Source organism: Dendronephthya gigantea, unplaced genomic scaffold, assembly GCF_004324835.1.
Source record: "Dendronephthya gigantea isolate DGI-Jeju-01 unplaced genomic scaffold, DenGig_1.0 000039F, whole genome shotgun sequence".
Taxonomy (NCBI): domain Eukaryota; kingdom Metazoa; phylum Cnidaria; class Anthozoa; order Malacalcyonacea; family Nephtheidae; genus Dendronephthya; species Dendronephthya gigantea.
This window is the reverse complement of record NW_021163049.1, coordinates 824730-840293: the sequence shown is the minus strand read 5'-3', so window position 1 is coordinate 840293 and position 15564 is coordinate 824730. Positions and strand designations below refer to the sequence as shown.

The following is a 15564-nucleotide window of genomic DNA, read 5'->3' as shown; positions in this document are numbered from 1 at the left end:
TAATAAAATTAAAAACAAACATAGAAAAAAAGAAAATAAGTCTTTTATATTCAATTTGAAACGTTTTCTTCGTGTTGATATGAAAACAAAAAATAAGCTATACGATAATAATAAAAAAAGGAAATTAATGTATCTTGCTACGAATGAAAAAATTAGTATAAATTTAACTGATACGGAGAAACATTTGCTTAAAAGAGTGGTAAAAGACAAATTTAGTTCAGAAGATTTGAAGATCTTATTTATTGAAGATTTTGCGTTGAATTCATGTTTTAGTAGAGCCATAAAGTTAATTGAACGCGAGAAAAACAAAAATGAATAAATCCTTAACTCTTATTGACTTGTCTGAATTTAATGACTTATTGAATGCTTTTGAAGAGGAAAGAAAGGAAAAAAAATTATTACGCAGAATTGTTGAACCGAAATTGCAACAAATGTTGATGGCAAATGAAAAAATGAAGCAGGGTGATATTTCAGATCGTGAAAATGCTGTTATTCAGTTTTTGAGAAAAAAGGAGAAATTTTTGGAAGGAAAAGAGAAAAAAAATAATCCTCCCCCCATTAACAATGAAAAAGAGGAAGAAAAAGATGGAGATGAAAAACAACTGCAATTTGATAATAGAGATGCTGAAAAAATTGCTAAATTTATTAAACATAAAAAAATCATGATAACCGAACGAATGCAATCTGATTTGGTTCATGATTTATCACACCAAAGAGCAATGCAAAATTTAAATCTGGGTGAGCGAAGTCTTAATTTTGCCCTAACAAAGCTAAAAAAAGTAAAATGCTTGTGTCATATATAAAAAATAGAGGAATAAGAACCATGTACAAGAATATGATTGATGGCAGTGCTAGTGAAAGCAGTGATGAATTTACATCGCGTATTCCAAGATCAAGACGCGGATCACCATTATTAGAAGCTGATGCAGCACTGAAAAAATCAGATGATTTAATAAGAAGTGCTGAGAAATTACGAAGAGCTAAAGACTATCCCTATTCACGTGTAGAAAGACGAAAATTATATAAATAAGTAATGTTTATGTTTCAAGAATTTTTTTTTGGGAAAATATTTACAAATAGTAGTAGTAATAACTTATAAAGTAAAACATTTTGAAAAACACCCAGGTATTTTTGGAGAAAAAGGAAACAAAAAGGGTTGGAGTTTAAAGTTTATAAATTCTTTGCTTTAAAAGGAAAGTTGTACAAACATGACACAAAAAGGTGGAATATTACCATTGTTATTAATGAAACAAATGGGAATGGGTGTAAAAAGAAAGCAAAAAGGTTTAAGCGGGTCGGCTTCAAGGAGATTGACGAATAAAATAAAACAAAGAGGTGGGATAATTAATGATTGGCCAATTTTTGGAAATCCTGGTCCCTTTCCCAATTATAATAGAATTCAACGAATTAAACGACGAAAAAAATTAGCACACTTTGCAAAAACACAAAAAGGTGGTTTCGGAAAAAAAATTGTTGGAAAAAGGAAAAAAATATATAAAACAAAAAGGGGGTGTTGGATCCTTGGCAATGATGGCTCCAATGTTGGCAATGCCTCTTCTTTCATCATTAATGGGGAAGTAATGAAGTTTAATGCGATCTGTTTTGTTAGCAAGTATTTGATGACTGATGACATTGATAAACTTGGAAAAAAATACATAGACAATTTTCTGGTTGCATATCCTGCTGATATTTTACCATTTAGTGAATTAAATAAAAAATGTTCATGGATATGGAATACAGATACAGCTAATAAACCAGGTCAACATTTGGTTGCAGTAAAAATAAAGGCGGGCAAAATGTTTTTTTTGACAGTTTTGGAATAAAAGCCGAAAAATACCAACAATTTTGGAATACATTCGCAAAGGAAAATGATTTACAATTGATTCACGTTAATAACAAATTTATTCAAAACATGTTTACTGTAACATGCGGGATGTGGAGTTTATTATATCTTTGGAATGAATCGTTATTTCTGGAGGATAATGAAATATTTTTTGGTGTGAAGGGGGAAATTAAAAAAAAAGAACAAGTAAGAAAAACACTTGAAAATGAAATGAAATTATTTGAAATATCCAAAAACAATTTTGACATTAAATCTTTATATGAAGAAAAATGTAAAAAAGTAGAAAATAGTCAGAAATGTAAAACTTTTATTTCATTAATAAAAAAAATTAAATTATATACAATGTTGTGTCTTCATTTGGCATTATTTTTGTGCGACATTGTGCATTTGCATAGCTGTCAGGTTTCCATCAAAAAACAAATACGAATTCTTTTTATCTTTAATGTCATTATATATTTCATCTAATCTTCTTTTTTCAATTCCTTTGCTTTTAGGCCATTTGGTAAATTGGTTTTACATCTGTATGATTGATAAACACACAATGATAATGACTATTTTTTTTTAATGTTGAAAGGACATATTTATACCCGATATCTTGGCAGACAAATATCAATGACATGTCATGGTGATGACTATCGCGGCAAACTAAATTATTCAAATCTCTTTGATTTTCTGATGCTGTGCATGATGCAGTTGCCGAACCAACATAAACCATTAGTTCATCTAGGATTAACAATGTTCTTACACCAAATTCATTTTTTAAATCATCGATTGTTGAGATACCTTTATCACAATCAATAAATTTTCCCCGAGCCGGTGCGAAGCACCGGGCGAGGGTACTAATTCCGCCCGGAGATTAGGAATTACGCCCGGGAATGCAAATGCGAAATGAAAGTTGTCCGCCATTATGTCATGGACGTTGGGCGTTTTTGTAAGTTATGCGCATGCGTGAGTTTAAGACAAGTTTGAACTGGTAACTAACTAGCTTATGATTGGCTAAGGCCTAAATTTTTTAAACAAAATTACGTGAGTAAATTAACTGTCATTATAATTTGAATTTAATTTCTTTCACAAAAGCAAATTACAGAAACCTTTACAGTGTTGTGAACAATTGCTTTATATTTGAAAAAAAACAACACAGAAAGACAATTTCCATGGAAATGTCGGACAATAACCGCATTAGAAAGCAGGAGACGAAAAAGAAGGGAGAAACGTATGAGGATAGCCGTGCAAGGAGATCCAGGATGCAGGAGATCAAATGGCAAATAACGAGGCAGTGGATTGGTTTGAAGCAGCAAGAGGTGTGCCTGGGGATTTGTTGAGAGAATCTGCTGGGTGGATTTCTAAACAGAGAAAGGATGCAGAGGAGCAAGGTATGCAGTATCAAACAGGTGACCAACAAGTGGGGTTGACCCAGGGACCTTGAATGACAAACAGCGACTGGCATTTGACATTATCACAGCATCCATGGCTAATGATGAATGTGAACCACTATATATGATTGTAAGTGGTACTGCTGGCACAGGTAAGACATATTTAATTAGTGCCCTAAAGCAAGTATTGCAAGACCAATGTATTGTCACAGCAACCACTGGTATTGCTGCATTCAGTATTGGTGGTCAAACTTTGCATTCCGCAGCTCAACTTCCGATTCGGGAATACAGAGAATTACAGGGCGATTCCTTACAGAGATTGCAGCTCAGATTGGAAGGTAAGAGGTTTCTTATTATTGATGAAATGTCAATGATTGGACATAAGATGCTTTCATGGCTTGACAACAGACTACGTGCAGGTACAGGAAAAGAGGATATCCCATTTGGTGGCATGTCGATTATCCTAATGGGGGATTTCGGCCAGTTACCTCCTGTAGGCGACAAACCAATGTACATTGCAGGTAATGGATCTGTAATCAGTGACCATGGTCACAGTATGTATTTAACATTTGATTATGTAGTCATTTTAGAGCAGGTCATGCGACAGATTGGTGAAGACCCAGAAGTAGTTGCATTCAGGGCGCTATTGATGAGAATGAGAGATGGACAAGTTACCGAGATGGACTGGAGACTATTAATACAGCACTCCAGACCTAACGTTTCAATGGATCGATTTAGTGATGCAATCCAGCTGTACTTTGATAAAAAAAGTGTCGCTGAATATATTTATGAGAAGTTGCTAGAGATTGGACAACCCTTGGTCAAAATTCAAGCAAGGCATTCTGGTCGAGGTGCAAGTGCGGCAACATCTGATGAAGCAGGTGGTTTGGAAGCTGTCCTCTTTTTGTCAACCAAAGCAGAAGTGATGCTGACATGTAACCTTTGGGCAGAAGTCGGTCTTTGCAATGGCTCTTTTGGAACTGTTGAGCAATTTTGGTTTGCAGAGAATATGGGTCCACCAAATCTACCGATTGCAGTACTGGTTCATTTTCCGGCATATTCTGGCCCTGCATTTCTACAAGAATGTTCAAAGTGTATACCTGTGCCTCCAAGACTGTTTGAGTGGATGGCGGATGGAAAGTATTTGTCAAGACAACAATTGCCCTTGCGGCTGAGGTATGCAATGACGATACACAAGTCCCAAGGACAGACACTAACCAAGGCTGTTGTTGATTTAGGTAAAGGGGAGAGAGTTGCTGGCTGCACATTTGTGGCAGCATCTAGGGTAAGATCAATTAATGATATTGTGTTTGAACCTATGACATTTGATCGTCTGAAAGTCATTGGTAGGAATAAAAATTTGAAGAAGCGACAAGAAGCGGAACGACGACTTCGTGTGCTTGCAGAAAAGACTGAGCAGAGGCATAAGCATTGAATATATGCATATAATGATATGGATTGTACTGTAAGTTTTTATATCCTTTTGTTTAATGATACTGGGCACCAATGTGCTTTCGAGGAAATTATTCTTGCCTGCTACTAGACACAATTTTAGAAGTGAAGTTTTGCATGTCTTATTACAACTTTGCCTCTATTTTTGTGTTTTTGAGGATGGCAATGTACTGTACATGTGTCATATTGCCTGTTACTAGACATAATATCATGTATTATGCTTTTGAGGGTGGCTGTTGACATGTACACTATATCAATCAGGTAAGTTACCTATTTACAATAACAATCAATCAATGAAAACACAACAGTACTATCGCGCGGGGATATTTCGCGATTTGCCTGGAAACAATAATAAAGTACACGCAAAATTCACGTATAACATAAATTTCAAAAATAGCGGGAAAACATCCTGCCGATATCCTGCTGTTTTTGGACTGCGGTAAAAAACTTTATAAAATATTAAACATTTCAAAGTTCGCTCGAATAAATTATAATATACTACTCCACAGTCGACATTTTAATTTACCAATTTAAGTACAGATATTTTAGCAAGAAACTATCGTATCCTTTTTATTGCATTTTTAAATCTGCATGTTTTTGCAACGCCGACGCGTATTGTCTTTTGTGCTCAACTTTTCTCAATAAACGAATGAAATTATTGTATTTTTTATGTATTTTACAGCTACAAAAGTCATAAATATTATTTTAAAATGTAAGTTTGCTATTTTAATACATTTCTTTTCTCAAAAATATCATTTCAGTAGCTATATTGTAGGAATTTTAAGCTTGCCTCGAGTATACAATGTATTTTAACCGTATAGTGCTTTTGAAATAGTATTAAAATATGTTTACTCAATATATTTTTATGTTGATGGCATATAAGATCATCTACAAGGAGAGAAAAAGTAAGATTCAACCTCTTTTCTGCCAGTTTACAAACCACTTTTCTCATGGTTGTAGTGTAATGGTAAATGTTTTTACTATTACTGATTTTTCTATGTATTTTAGTGGAAAATGAAGAAGAAGTACTTGGTATGTTTACAGATAGGCACTTGGCCATATATAAGAAATACATCATTTATGGTAACATTTTCTTTTCGCACATGACAAACATGCCATATATATGAAAGATAGATTCATTCTCAAAGACATAAATCAATTTAGTGTGGCCTTTATAATACTCTGGCCATATATATACACATACTGTAGTATAAATTTAGCAAAGTACTAAATATTGATTAAAGATTTTGCCTCTTGCATTTTAGAAATTGAAGTTGATGTAGAGGGTGATGAAGGTAAATAAAAAATATTCAAAGTATTAATCTTATTCATTTGTCGCACTGTTTTCATTTTTTCTCACAACAATGAAGTGTATAATACATTTTATATACAAATTTCCCTTCACCATAGATCTAAGAGAAGCAGAGCAACCTGCCGTGGCAGTGATGGGCCAGGATAAGCAATCCTGTAGCTCCCCCTGCACAACTAAAATACTCTCATTTTATCACAGTAAATCCTGTGCCACCACAATTATATCAACAATGCACAAGTTTACAATATTATTATCGACTTAGCCAGATATAAAGAAATATATATACATAATTTGTGGTATATAACCTCACAATTTTGTTATCCGTTACAGATTTTCCAATGAGCTAAAAGACCACAACCCAGCTCAACCCAATTGCCTTCCTTCTTTAATTTTACGTACAACCCCCCCCCATTTTGTAAAAATGTTGTCCTTGTGGTGGATGCATGAAAATCACATCTATGTATTTTGTTCATTATTGAAAATCACATCTATGTATTTGTGTATTATTGTTTCATTTCAGAAGATCATCCACTCCCTGCACCACAAGGGAGAGGCTTGCCCCCAGGTATTATTGTATCATTTAATTTTACTGAAATGTAATGTATACCATTTGCTTCCAGATAGCTTCCAATTTTTAAAAACTTTTCGTTATCAATTTAATATCCTAATTTACGCGATGTGTCAACCAAGTTTGTTACGTACATTTCAGAACATCATCCGCTCCCTGCTCTTCGGGGGAAAGGCTTGCTCCCAGGTATTAATTTGTAAAATTTCATTAGTGTTATTACCTATGTAAACACATAACACTCGATCAATAATGGTTACATTGCAATGATGCTCAAAATGACATCTCCTCTCTTTTAGGTTTCTGTGGACATATTGCAGGTTAATAAAGTTTGATTGACAATGGTCAGTTAATTCACAAATTTAGTTAGCCAGAAGACCAATAATTTCTTGATATTCCACCTTAGGCGTTGCTACAAGTGTGGCGTGCGGGGCCATCGTGCTCGCGCCTGCCAATCGCGTATGTATTTAATACCTTATGGATTGCCATGTATTGTATAGTCACGTGAACAATTGCAAAGTGGTGTGATGTTGTAAGCATATAACCTTGACTCTAGGGCTAAACATACCAAGCCCGGTGTGACAGAAAGAATTCAGAAGGTCTAATCAAATATTTAAACATCGCTAAAGACGCCGCCGCTGGCCATCAAAAATAATCTATAATGACTTTTTTTTCTTATAGTGACTTTTTTTTCTTATAGGGGCTGTTTGTTGGTTGGGTTGGGTGCCCCCAGCGGCAGACTGGGCGCACAACACAAAAACGAGGGCAGCAAAAGCCCTCAATGCAATTTGCCAACTGCACGTTTGAGAAGTTTAGTGCTTAAAGTGCCCATGTCATAAAATTGGAACTTATCTCATTCGAATCGCCGTGAAACGTAGATTACGAAAATGGTAATCACATTTGAAATTGAGTTTGTTTTCGCGAAGAAATAAAGCGTTAAAGTTTGAAAAATTCAAATTTTAACGGCAAAAGTTTTTGAAATCTGCGACAGTCGGAAACTGGTAACTAATACGTCACAATAGGAACTCGCATATTGCGCCTTTAGATAAATAAATAGCATAGATACAAGAGAAGCGAGATTAAGCAGGCAAAAGTCAGCGATTTAGTTTAGCAGAATGTCTTCATCAAGTTCAGACACTGAAAATACCAGTTCCCAAAGCGATGACTCTGATTGGAATTATATTCCGGGGCCGTACAATATAAAAAGAGCAAATGAAGGCAACCAAGACGCGAATGTTGAAGCGAAGTCAAGCAGCGATCACGGCGTCGGACCATACGTTGACGAACCAGTTGCTGATGGTGAATGGCTCAAAAATTATCGCGAAAAGAAGCAATCGTATGACGATCGTCTCAAGGAACTTCAACAAAGATTGATGGTGTTGAGGATTTGAGTAAATGGTAAATGATTGCTTTGACTTTGGTTGCGTGACTTGTATTGCGTGACCCTTGCCCTGGCATATACATTACGTTTTGTAAATATGGTATTCAAACTATTGTACATTATTTCAGGTGCAAATGTGGCAATTGTCGCATTGAACTGTTACATAACGCCAAAGAGTGCCAATGCTGTACGGAGATTGAAGAGTGCGTTGATTCATTAGGTAGCGATATTGTGCTGCAAGATCTAGATGTTGACGAATTGCCAACATGTATAACTAAACATCCTGGTTTTAATAGCCTGTGTCTGGACACCTGGGCTTTACGTTTAGCAGCAGCTAAATTGCGAACACGAAAGAAGCAGGAGTATCGGCAAACAAGTACACAAGATAGGTAAATATACCTCCATTCTATATTTCACTGAACACATAATATACTTTGTTAATTGCACTTACAGGCCACTGTTATATTAGTATTAACTGTCTTCTACAACATCGATTTCCGCATAAGTGAGTGTGTTATGACCTTATATCTAATGGCCTAACTGGATAATTATCTATATAGATTCTTCAGAAGCACGGCATACAGATCATTCGTATGGATGGTGTATGGACATCTTGGAAACAGAAGATATCCCTTGCCAGCGTGTGCTTACGAGAAAATTAGGAGGGCATTTATGCCTGCTATTGATGAAGACTTTGTTGGATTTGTAGAGGAAGACAGTTCTTAAGTATAATTTTATCTAAACTATTATAAAAATAAAGACCAATTTTTTATACGGATGTGTGCGTTGAAGTTTCATGCATGTGCTAACGAAAATCAGAATGGAAATTTTATCTAGCAACGTATATATACAGCGGATATAGACTGGGTGACGTGCATTTCCTGTTTTTTGAGGTGAAACAGAGAATGTAGTTGTAACATAGTTTTTTTTCTCTCGTAAGCCATCTCGAATCGGAACATGGAAACAAGAGTTTGGAAACTTATTTCTTATTATTAAATATACTTTTATTGGAACATGATAAATTAAAAATAAGAATAATCTACAAGATGTGAATGACAATTAAACTAATGGCACGGCTCCAATTGCTACTGGGACGGCTTCTGATTTTTCGGGCAGTCTTTTATCTTTGTGTGCCCTTTCATCGGGTTCTTGCAAACTGCGCATCTCGGAGGAGCTCTTTTAGCTGACTTAGCAATTCTTGCAGCCTCTTCTTGTGCAAGAACTACTGAAACTAAAAAAATATACTAATTACAAATAAGCTTACTTTCCTATAATGCATAGTGTTTTAAATGCACCTACTTGGTGTTGTTGATGGTACGTTTTCAACAACAAGGCTCCTTCTAACCTTTTGTTTTTCCACAGCCAACTTTCTCTCTTCTTTATTTTCGAACATGGTGTTCATCGGTTCTGGTGTCATGGCATCTAGTGCAACGCATGCTTCTGCAAGTTGTTTTTGTGAATACGCCCGAACAAATGTTTGGTAGATGTCTTCAACGTATTCTAAGTAAGAAAAATAATTCATATAGTGATAATCATCAAAATATAGCAATTCTTTGGAACAACTTTCAATAAAGTGTAATGTAATATACCAAAATTTTGTTTTTCTTTGACATCTCTCACAGTGGCCTGACCGTCTTTAAACTTTGGGTATGAAATTTTAATCTGCAGCGAGCCGTCTTTGTTCTCTTTGGGTTTCCGTGATATATTGCAATTGAAGTGAATAATTGCCAAAATGTGCCTGAACAAAAATAATGTGAGTTAAACATAGTGAAGGTAAATGGATTTAACATTATCTACAATAAACTATGGAGCACGCATTACCTGCAGAATATGCCAGTGAATGAGTAGGCGTTCATTTTGGGGGAAAACTGGTTGACAACGGAGTGAAAACCTTCCAAAAAACTTGTCTGGTCTAATGGAGAAGCTTGTTTTATGCCTTTCACCAACGACTTTTTAGTGATAGCACTGCTAAGTTTGGTATATGCAGGCGAGTCTATATAAAAAAATAAATTATCATCATTATAGCACATATGGGTTCAATTGCACCTACTGGAGAGAATATTATTACCTGGAAGAATCCACTTTCTTGGTTCAAGTTCACCATGAAGGCACTTGTTATACAATGGATCATCAAGATCATCGTGCTTGTCAACAATGTGGCTCAGGAATGATTTGAACTTTGCCCAAATGATCCTACCATTTCCAGAATGAGTTGAGGTGGCACTCCAGTAAAGATGGTTGAGACATGGGTGAACCCACTCAGCTAATTCAGTACAATCAGCTTCCTTTGCCAATTTGGATAACACTTTATGCAACTCTAAAATACACGCAATTGTTAACTGCTTATTCTTTTGGATGTTTTCCTCCGTCTCGAAAATTTATACTTACTCTTTTTTAAGTGCCATAAATCAAAATAATGGGTTATATTAGGCAGTTTTTCTCTCATGTGCTTAGCAATAGTTTGATGTCTGTCGGATACGAGAGTTGACAAATCCAAGCCTTCACCCAAAAGGAAACCCATGCACCTTTTGAAGCCTTCGTATTCCATAGCCGGACTGCTACCAACTTCATTTCTCTTTAAAAAATTATATGTTAAGATCATGTGGAAAGTTAATTTTGTATTGTTCTTACTGAGTTGAAATATCCCGTTAGGAATTCGTTACCTGTATCAAGCTAAAATGAATTATTTGCGGCGAAGTACAGCAAAAGATCGTGTAAGCACCATATTTTGCACTATGTCCCATGCTGTCATGCCGTCCGTCACCCGAGATCACCAAAGACTCTAACAATTTTAGACGCTCAAGGATTTTTCTTTGGTAATCTTGCCAATGAATAAATATAGCAGGGAGCAACAAGGTCTGTAGAAAAAAAGACAAACTATTAAAAGAAAATTGAAATATCGATTCTGCCTTGTTTTGCCCTTTTGGAAATTTGTGGTGTACTGGTCAGGTAACCTGAAATTATATAGTTGAAAATGTTATACATACACGTTGGTGTCTATAAAATGTCTCGAGAGATATTCCAGAAAGACCCATGTGCTGAAACATATGTATGACTTTCGCAGGTGATCCCCCTGAGACTAAAATGGAGAAACTTTGAAGGAAATCTCCAGCATTGACTTTCGACCCAGGCAACAAAGGTTGACTTCTCCAAACACTCCGTCTCTGACCGCAGTTTGCATTTCCACAATTGCTTTCAACTACTAAAGCGCTTCCATCTGCAGTCGATTCCACTAGGACACTGTCCGTTTTGCAAAAATGGCAGAACTTAAACAGCAAAAGCAATTGCGAAAGAAAAACGATGAACTTTGGTTCCTGCCTCAAATTTTCACTGCCAAAGGAATCCCTACAAAAGAAAATTGATTTTTATGTATACTATTCTGAATAAACCGAACAATTCGTAATTACGTGCCTAAGACATTACCTATTTTCAGCATCGCTCTCTTGGTCAGATTCCATATCCTCTTCGGAATGAAGAGCGTCATCTCCTGTTTCCTGTTTTTCATCTTCTGTGCATGTGGTTTCGTCTCCCGTGGTATCAGTGTCATCACCGCCGGTTTCAGGCTCACAGTCAAACATAGTTGCTGTTGTTGATATTTTGCCTTTATGTTGGTCGTCATTGTTTAAAAGTATACTGCATTGAATACCTAAATAAATGAGAGATTTGGGACGCGCGCATAAAATTCGCTGTACTTTGCCACTTTTGAACTGTGGTTTGCCATTTTATTTGAGGTTTCCCTGACCTGCGTGGGTGCAGGTATTTGTACAAGGTGTTATATATAGCAGTAATTGAATAACGCATGCCTTAAATCACGCATGCCTTGAATCACGCATGCCTCTGGCTTGTTTTCACAGCTAAATCTTATATGCTGACTTTATATCTTTTCAAAGCGTTTCGCGAAAAAACCCTTCAAGTTGACCATTTCTTACAGACTTATAGAGTCTCGACAGTGACATTATAAAATATCGATATTAAGCTGGAAATTTGAAACGTGTCATGGGTTTTCCCTGTGGTGCCAACAAATTATAATTATAAAATAAAACGTGGATATACCTTTAGAACGTTTTTCCTTTATCATAGCATCGTACTTTTCTTTCAGCGTAATGTACTTGTTCCACGTTTTTCGTCTTTCTTTCACCAAATACGCACAGCCAAAACAACCATTTGTTTGGGTCGACATGTTATTCTTCAAGAAATATTAAACAGCATCAGTGCGCTATATACATTACTGAGTTTAGTCACTATACCATGCATAACACAACATTATTTATTTATTTAGCTGTTTAACTATAATCACTCACATCTTTTTTAGATTCCACTAGCAAATTTTCATCTGCTAAGTTATCACTCCTTTCGTGTTCTAATGTCAACTCAATTTGTTCTGGCTGATTTGCATCTGTTGCGTTACTGCAACCAGCATCGGTTGAATGCGTTGAAATAGCTTCTTTCACAACCTATTTTCATATACATTCGTCACTTTATACATTAAGCAATAGAAACAGTGAATTTTATAGTAAAAAGTAAAATCAGTATTAGAAAGCAAAAACTGAAAACTACTTACCATTCTCTTTGACCTTGCAGACAAAGGTTTGTCTTCAGAAGAAGTTGTATATTTCGGAATCAGTATCAGTATCAAAAAAACAGAATCAGTATCATAATACAATACATTTTGACCTAATTTCTCTAATACATTATATAGTTCTAATCGAGCATAAGCGGTCACAAATGAAGCAACAACAACATTTCTATTATCCAAGTGAACAGATGTTGACATTTTTTCCTATGTGTTGTTCGCGGACAATTATCCGAAATAAAATCAATTGATGTTACATTGACGGTATTGTCGTTTAATAATTCGCATAATTCCATATATGAATTAATGAAATCAACAACAACGCTGTTATCATTTTGTGCCAATTTACCCCATAATGCGTTTAATAAAAATTTGGCAATTGTTCGTAATGCGGGATTTTTTTGCACTAATTTTATTTTTTCAATTCTTTCGTATTCATTTATGAAGTGATTTAAAAGATTATCATTAATGTTTCCCTCTTCATCAAAACATTCTATTGGAACTCCGCTACTTTCTTGTTTTATCTTTAAAAACGTGTTCACATATTCCCCAAAAATCTCTGCTGACCGTGTATAATCATATACTTCAAAAATTTCAATTATTTCATATCCCATGCCAATTGCTTTTTTAACTTCAACACTTGTCCATGTTCCACAAAGAGAGCGCTCGTCGACAGAATGCGAACAATTTATCGTTTTCTCAATTGTACATTGATTACACAGAGCAAAAATTAATTTCCCCTCAAAACGGAATGGCAAAACAGGAAAAAATAATGATCTTGGTGGTAATATTTTACATTTTATCATTCCGGTCATGTTATTAACATCAATGGATTTACATTGTTCTCGCAAGTAAATGTCAGGATGACCAATTGGAAATTTATTTTTCTTTTGCACATACGAATAAAGAGATGTAAAATCATAATACCGAATTTTTTCACCTTCCTTCACATCGTAATTTAAAAAAACAGGGCATGTTCGCCCACCAAAAAGGCTATCTCTTGGCTCAAGTGGTAAAAAGTTGAAATATTTTAGTTTCTCATGTGCAACTTTTTTTCAGTTAACTTATTTTCAATTAGAAAGTCACATTCCCATTTTTCAATAACTTTATATCCGCGTGATAACATTAATTCTGTGAATCGTCTTGATTTTCTCGCAAATTAAAAAAACTTTCATTAGTTGTACTATTGAAACCTTCGAGCTCAAAACATTTTTCACATCCATGAAAATAACATTCGTGAAACTGATATACAGTGTTTGTGTTTTCATCAAAGCCATCAACACGTCGCCCACAAATTTGCTTTTCACCATTTTGATGCATTTTTGAGTGTGTTAAATTAGGAATAGAATTTAACCAACATAATGCAATTAATGATTGATTGGTATTCCCTCAATATCCTTGTTTTGGAATTAACGCCATTTGATGTTTTTTTAAAAAGTTTAACTTAAAAACCTTTAATGCAACACTTGCGATTGTTAGCATGGACGAATCGTAAAACGGTCGAACATTCGCAATTTCATTCATTAAATTTGAAAAATTAAACATCCCTTTCGAAGAATATTAACATCCGAAACACAATAATAATAAATCTCATCACGAAATACATATGTTGATTTACATTTCTTATTATACCAAGAATTAAATGCCTTTCTTTCTTCATCACCCATTTTTGTTAGGTCAAAAATCGAACATCAATCATTGCACCTTTGTATTGTAAATCGTAAAAGAAATAGGGGTGATACCCTTTGGTTAAATCTTCAAAACCTAAGCAAGTTGGAAATTTAGCTAACGACATATGCAAAAACAAGTAACTATCAAGAAATGTCGCATTAACAAAGGGTACATTTAATCGCATTACCTTATTCCCATTCATTGTAACATTGGGAATTATTTCCTGTTCATTAATTAATTTTCGTAATAAAAAAATTGTGTCAAAACGACTTCCGTTGTGTGCAATCCAAATACTATTTCTTTGTTCAATTATAAAACTAATTAAGTCTGAAATAATATTATCTCCATTATTATCAAAAACATACTGTCTATATCCGCAAACGCAATTTGAACAATTTGCTTTTTTAATAAATGGATCCGCAAATTTTTCAGCATTCTCATCTTTCTTTTCAAATTCCTGTTTTTCACAATATTGACAAACTTTTTGAACCGCAGCATAGAAGGGGATCATTTCATCATTTTCATCAGTTTTTGTTTCGAAGTAAAAAAAAAATAATGTCGGAAATGTCGCTGTATTATTACTTTCCCTAAGCGGTTTCATGAAACACTTATGATCTTTTTCATATGTTTTACACTTAACGCAAAAAGATTTCTCGCAACTGTGATAATAAAATTTACGCCTATTCTTTTGATTTAAAACAAAAAAAGAGCGTGGCACTATTTTAAAACAAGTATCACAAAAGAAAAGACTCATAGACTGACTCATAATTTGATCCTGAAACTTTCCCGACGGGTAGGTTAATTTTTTCGTAAATATCATAAATATTTTCTTCCGTAAAAACATTAATCAATTTATTATCCCTTCTAAGTAATTCAAACTTTTTTGGGTTTCTCAAATGTAAAAGGGCAGTTAGTAACGCCACCCCAAACAATTAATTTATGCACCATGCGTGATACTTCTACCATTTTTTACATTAATTTCCCATGCGTGTACATTCTACCATTTTTTTTGTACATTCTTTTTTTTTGAAAATTGAACACGTGCATCACCTGAATCGTCTTTCCCCTTACCCAGAAACGTGTAAGTTTTTGATTTTCTATTATTTTTAGTTTGTTTTTTCCGTTTAGCTTTTACATGTTCCGGTGAAAATATCGAAATCGAAACCGATGTTGTCCACCCTTCTGCAACTGCATTATCTCCACTTTGCATCATATTTGAAAACGTATCCAAGAAAAATTGCGACGACAATTCACTCAATTTCACAACAGGTGTTGAAAACGGGTATGAAGGCGCATTTAAAAAAACAAAACGCGCATAGTCATTATCACTTGTACTGTTTAAACGTGCGACACTCAAAAGCACTTCAAAAAGTTCTTTTAAACTATCAATAAAA

At 34.8% G+C, this 15564-nt stretch overlaps 2 protein-coding genes across 2 annotated transcripts; one reads left to right on the top strand and one right to left on the bottom strand.

Annotated features, from left to right (window-relative positions):
• The first annotated feature begins 3724 nt into the window (after positions 1–3724).
• On the top strand, positions 3725–4659 carry LOC114526593. The gene is made up of 2 exons (XM_028548191.1): positions 3725–4392; positions 4455–4659. Exons 1-2 carry the CDS (start codon positions 3725–3727, stop codon positions 4456–4458), a joined length of 672 nt encoding a protein of 223 aa, XP_028403992.1. The 3' UTR covers positions 4459–4659.
• A 5084-nt stretch (positions 4660–9743) lies between these two features.
• On the bottom strand, positions 9744–12700 carry LOC114526538. The gene is made up of 9 exons (XM_028548148.1): positions 12488–12700; positions 12228–12380; positions 11980–12112; positions 11350–11572; positions 10914–11271; positions 10590–10784; positions 10315–10501; positions 9995–10243; positions 9744–9919 (listed from the first exon to the last, which is right to left on the bottom strand). The coding sequence occupies exons 1-9, from the start codon at positions 12698–12700 to the stop codon at positions 9744–9746; spliced, it is 1887 nt and encodes a 628-aa protein (XP_028403949.1).
• Between the last annotated feature and the right edge of the window lie 2864 nt (positions 12701–15564).

Excerpts from the sequence above, each read along its gene's own strand:
- LOC114526538 (XM_028548148.1), bottom strand. The coding sequence starts at position 12,700 with ATGTCAACATCTGTTCACTTGGATAATAGAAATGTTGTTGTTGCTTCA. Across the intron at positions 12,381-12,487 it reads CTGCAAGGTCAAAGAGAATG|GTTGTGAAAGAAGCTATTTC; the intron begins GTAAGTAGTTTT and ends ATATGAAAATAG. Across the intron at positions 10,502-10,589 it reads TTCATTTTAGCTTGATACAG|AGAAATGAAGTTGGTAGCAG; the intron begins GTAACGAATTCC and ends AATTTTTTAAAG.
- LOC114526593 (XM_028548191.1), top strand. The coding sequence starts at position 3,725 with ATGTACATTGCAGGTAATGGATCTGTAATCAGTGACCATGGTCACAGT.